Consider the following 6,039-nt stretch of genomic DNA (forward strand, 5'->3'; position numbering starts at 1 on the left):
GACTTCCTCGTATGAAATCTTTCAACCCCGTTATAATTTCCTCCGGTCTTGCTTCTGTCGGTGCAAAAATAAGTGTCGGTGATATTTTTACGACACATTTAAGGCCGGTAGAAGTTTTTGTAAGCGTCGTCAGAAGTATTTTTTTGTTGTACTGTCCCCGAATCTCAACACGACTCGAGATGTGAACGACGTTTGCCTCTCTAATTAAGAGTTTTCAACAACGAGGTAGCCATAAGCAGGGCCGACCCTGAGAGTTGGGAGGTATAATGCAAATTCAAATTTTGAGGCTCCTAAAAATTAAAATAAATATAATAATTGTATATTTTATCAAAAACATATTAAATATACAAATTAAATAAATAATCAACTAAATCATTCATTACAAAAAAAAAATAAAAAAATATTTGTGGTTGTATGAGTATTAATATGCTTTTGGTGATTTTGAAACCTACTTTGATAATATTTGTGATATATTGTGTATGATATTTCTATAATAAAAAAAAAATAGATATTTTAAAATAAGAAAAGATTATAAGATAAATATAAGATTAAGAAAAAAATAAAAAAATAAAGATTAAAATTTAACCTTAAAAGATGATTTTGTTAGGTTGAATTTATGATAAAATAAATATTAGAGATGAAAAAGCGGCTACAATCCCGGCAAGCCCTTGGGCTAGGGCAGCCCACTCCTTAGGCAGCCCATTTGTTAAAAATATCAAAATATTTAGATATATTTATTACAATTTTAAATATAAATGGCTGTATCTTGGTGGTTCAAGCTATATATTTAAAGTTTTAATGTGGTTATAAGTTAAAGTCTTACCAAAAATTTTTTTTTATCGATTTTTAAAACTAGACTTAGGGCAACAAAAAATATATCGAACTTTTTCTACCGAGGTTAGGGCAGCCCAAACTTCGGGGCCGACTCTGGCTACAATATAATCAAGTTTAGTGATATAAAAGATAATCATAATATAAAAGATAATTATAGTTAGTGATATAAAAATGTTATGGAGAGATAAACTATTTTAATATATTAGATATAATATGAAAAGAGAAAAAATTAATATATTAATATATTATATATATATATATATATATATATATATATATATATATATATATATATATATATATAATATAGAGAGAAATAAGTAATATATATTATTATATAATATTGAGTGAGAAAGGAAAAAAAGTTAGCGTATTATAAAGAAACAAATATAATTATATATATATATATATGAAAAAAATTAGCTTAAAATAAATATAATATTATATGTAAAATATATATTTTATAATATATAATATATAATTAATAATATTATATATTAAAAATTTAAGACCCTAAAAAGTACAATTGCATTCTAGTGACATCAATTTAATCATTTATGTCACCACTCCATCCTATACCACCTTCACAATATATGTTGACTTTTTATTCTCTCTTCATTAATTTTGACATATCCTATAAAATAATCATTTTTTATGAAGGTGGTGTAGGATGGAGCACCAAATCAGCAAGAGGAACCCGAAAGTATGTATACCATTCTAATTAAACATCCCCACCAATAGTTCCTATCCTATTTCCCATAGTGGATCTCAATCGTCTACTCGATACAACATTTATTTGTCATCACCGTTCTCATTTCGTCCTCGTAAGTTACTAAATAATATATATATATATATATATATATATATATAACTAAATAAATAAGACTAGTTGATTTCATTAATATAAAAATAGTTTATTTCTCTCGGTAACAATATGAGAAGAAGTAAATAGCTTTAAACAATATTTTTTAACTAAAATTTATATTTTTCTGTTAAACATTTTATTTCTTTAATATTCAAAATTAATGAAAAACATCTTTATAATTAATTTACCGTCATAATTAATGTGTCAGTAAATACTCAAGCCATTTTCAAAAAAACAATAAAATGTTCTTACTGTATCCTAACAAGCTTATTTATCCGCGCAAATATATATCATACCGACTGAACTTCTAACCAAGCAAGAGTTATGAAATGGTAAGATTTAGCAACGTATACATACTACCACGGAAAACTCTTACGGCTTGTTTGAAGAAAAAGTTTTTGGGTTTTTCCTGGGTTTTATCCTAAAAATCCTTGTTGGATAAAAACTAGGAAAAAATGGTTTTTAAAATTAGAAAGACTAATTTAACTTTTGACTTTAGAGAATATGGTGTAGATGAGACTTGAGAGAATGATGGTTTAGAGAGATATGATAAAATTAGAGGGTAATTTTAGTATTTATATGATAAAATTATTTGATTTGATGATTGAGTTTTGGGATAAAAACTGGGTTTTATCCCAAAAACCCTTTCATCAAACGAGGCCTTAATGATGTGGAAGAGGTAACGAGAGAAAAAATTATGTGACAATGTTGGCTGAAAAAATCTCACACTTTTTATATTTTTTTTTTCAGGCAATGAAGTAATATCACGTTAATTTTAAAATTATTTGTGTAATATCAAGTTAATTTTAAAATTATTTGTTATTAAGGTTATCCCTTATAAATGATATATATATATATATAATAAATTTAAATGTGTGGAATCATAATAGTTATTAATTACTTTACCTTGTATAATTATATTGACAAGTTTTTATTAATACTTTGTTATCAATAACTTAATTATTTAATATGTTTTTAAATATAATGATAGGATTGGAATAATTAATAATTTGAAAATATTTTTTTTTTTATCTCAAAATAGGGGTGATTATATATATATATATAGTTTGAGTTGACCCAAACCAATCATAACCAAATCCAAAATAGTAATTTGGTTTGAATTGAATTCAAGTTGAATTTATATCAGGTTAAGTTAGAGTTATCTAAATTATTTAAATTAAATTAATTAAATTCTCTTTTATCAATTCAATCTAAACTTATTATCTTCTAACTCCAATATATTATCGTACATTTCAAACGGAAAAAGATGAATTTTTTTGAAAACTCAATAATAATATATTTATTAATTATAGTCCATATATAAATGATATATTACTATTGTTGTTTAGTAAATTATTTAAATAATTTATATTCATTCCACTTATTATTTTTTCAACTATATTAGTGATTAAAATATTAAAATAGGATAAAAAAACGTATAATAATGTCAAAAACATATTAGACTGAACAAAAAATAAATTAATAAGACCGAAAATATTAAATGTGTCCAAAATGTGTTAAATGAGCCAAAACTTGTTAAATGCATCAAAAGTGTGTTAAAAGTGCCTAAAAAATGTAAACGGATTAAAACGAGTTACATATTTATTAAAACTAAAAATATATTAACCGAGTCAAAATGGGTCAAACGATTTAAAACGAATCAAATATTAGTTAAACGAGTTACAAATGTGTTGAATTAGTTAAAAACGTATTAAATGAGGTAAAATTAGTCAAATAATAATTATTCGTATCATAATATGTCAAAAGAGATAAACATAATAAATGTGTTATAAACTAAAATTTAGTTTGAGTTTACCCGATCCATATTATTCATTAATATGGGTACCCAATCCATATTATTCATTAATATGATTTGAATAATAGGATAAATAAATTTAATTTGAATTAAATATAAGTTGAGTTTACCATTTGCACCTTGTCTCAAATTGGTCATAGAAGTAAAGTTAATAGTGGAGCTATGTAGAACTATTAAGATGATTTTTCAAACCCTAAGCACCTTGCCATTTCATTGAACACCCAAAAATGGAAAAACGAACATAAAATTTTGAATTAAACTAGACAACCCCTCTATAGTTGAATTATGCATTAAGTTATTTATCAAATTCCAAGCTAATTATTATATTAAAGAAAAGTCATCTTCAAATGTATATATCTCTCAGGAAAAGTCCATCTTCAAATGTATATATCTAAAGAAAAGTCCATTTTCAAATGTATATATCTAAAGAAAAGTCCAACTTGTTGAAAATGAGAAAAGTCTTTCATTAATAAATACAAACTTTACTATTTCTATAAATACTCATCATCTTCACTAAAATCACACACACCACACTTTACAAGTAAAACAATTTCTTTCCTTGGAGCAAACATGGATCCAATTAATACCTTAATGTTATACGCCTCTCTAATCTCCATCCTCTTTGTAGCCATCATATTAAACTTTCTCTCATCTCATAAACGATTAAAGAGAAACCTTCCTCCTAGTCCATCGCCCACTTTTCCGATTATCGGACATCTTCATCTCCTAAGCGACCTTCCTCATCGAACCTTTCACCAGCTCTCACAAAAACTAGGCCCTGTTTTCTCCCTTCAACTGGGAAACCGGCTTGCTGTGATTGTATCTTCCCCGTCTGCTGTTGAAGAATGCTTCACCAAGAACGACATCGTTCTAGCAAACCGGCCATATTTTATTTCTGGAGAGTACTTAAGCTACAATCACACCACCATGAGTGATGCACCTTACGGGGACCATTGGAGAAACCTGCGCCGTCTCATGACGGTCGAGGTTATGTCTACAACCCGCCTCAACCGTTTCTTACCCATTCGACAAGACGAAGTCAAACATCTCCTTCGAGGCCTTTATCAAGTGTCTTCTTCTTCCACCTTTACTGTTGTGGATATGAGGTACATATTGTTTCCACATAAATTTATGAATCGTGTCATATAACCGGTTTTATCATGTAATGATGATATATTTGTTAAATTCTTTTAAAGATCTCGGTTATCGGAGCTATCGTTTAACGTTATAATGAGGATGATTGCCGGTAAAAGATACTTCGGCCAAGGAGAACTTTCAGATTATGAGGAGGCTAAGGAATTCAAGAATCTCATACGAGATATTTTCGAAATTGGTGTATCAAATCCTGTAGAATTTTTACCAGTTCTAAGGTTATTTGATTTTCGAAACTACGAAAAGAGCTTATTCACCCTTCAAAAGAAGATAGATGGCTTCCTCCAACGCCTCATAGACCAACGTCGACTTTCTAAAGGTGGCAACTCTATGATTGACCACTTGATTGCTTTACAAGAAAACCAACAAGATTATTATACCGATGATATAATCAAAGGGCTTATTCTAGTAAGTGAGACCTAATCAATCATCTATCTTTGGAGTTCTTTTTATATATCACTTTTAAACAATCTTCATCATGTAGGTTATGATACTTGCTGGAACGGATACATCATCGGTGACGTTAGAATGGGCATTGTCATTATTAGTAAATAACCCCGAGGTATTAAAGAAGGCGACGGATGAGATAGATACTCAAGTCGGCCAAAACCGCCTTGTAGATGAACCCGATCTTGCTAAACTACCTTATCTCCATGGGGTGATCTACGAGACCCTTCGGATGTTCCCACCGGCACCACTCCTTGTCCCCCATATGCCTTCAGAGGATTGCAAGATTGCTGGATTCGACGTGCCTCGTGGAACGATGTTACTAGTAAATGCATGGGCCATGCATAGGGATCCTGATATTTGGGAAGAACCAGAAAAGTTTGATCCTAAGAGATTTGAAGGCGGAGAAGCTGAAAGAGGACATAAGCTACTGCCATTCGGGATGGGACGAAGAGTTTGTCCTGGAGTAGGGCTAGCCCAACGTGTTATAGGGCTTACATTGGCCTCATTGATCCAATGCTTTGAGTGGGAGAGGCTAAGTGAAAATGAGTTAGTTGATTTAAGTGAAGGGAAGGGTCTCACTATGCCCAAAGCTCAGCCACTCGAAGTTATGTGCAAAAATCGTGATTTGTTAAACAATCTTATTTTATGATTTGTCGTTATTTTTGTGTACTAGCCATTTCTTTATGTTATTTTTGAATGGAATAAACGTGTTTATTACTTGTGTTATTAATAATGTATTAATTGTTGTTGTGAATTCTCCAAATAATATTCAGCATCAATAAGTTGTATGTTATCTTATTTCTTATCAAGTTTTAAATGAATGCAACTTATTGTTAGAATCAAACCACAATAAACGAGGATAAAAGCGAAAAGAAGAACGAACACCAAGATTACGTGGAAAACCCTTTACGGGTGAAAACCA

General features: G+C 29.4%; 1 protein-coding gene across 1 annotated transcript; it reads left to right on the plus strand.

The window, feature by feature from the left end:
* The first annotated feature begins 4,045 nt into the window (after positions 1 to 4,045).
* On the plus strand, positions 4,046 to 5,784 carry LOC124915649 (cytochrome P450 81Q32-like). Its single transcript, XM_047456404.1, has 3 exons — positions 4,046 to 4,621; positions 4,712 to 5,075; positions 5,152 to 5,784. Exons 1-3 carry the CDS (start codon positions 4,086 to 4,088, stop codon positions 5,764 to 5,766), a joined length of 1,515 nt encoding a protein of 504 aa, XP_047312360.1. The 5' UTR covers positions 4,046 to 4,085; the 3' UTR covers positions 5,767 to 5,784.
* Positions 5,785 to 6,039: the final 255 nt, after the last annotated feature.

This window comes from Impatiens glandulifera, chromosome 9 (assembly GCF_907164915.1).
Source record: "Impatiens glandulifera chromosome 9, dImpGla2.1, whole genome shotgun sequence".
Classification (NCBI taxonomy): Eukaryota; Viridiplantae; Streptophyta; class Magnoliopsida; order Ericales; family Balsaminaceae; genus Impatiens; species Impatiens glandulifera.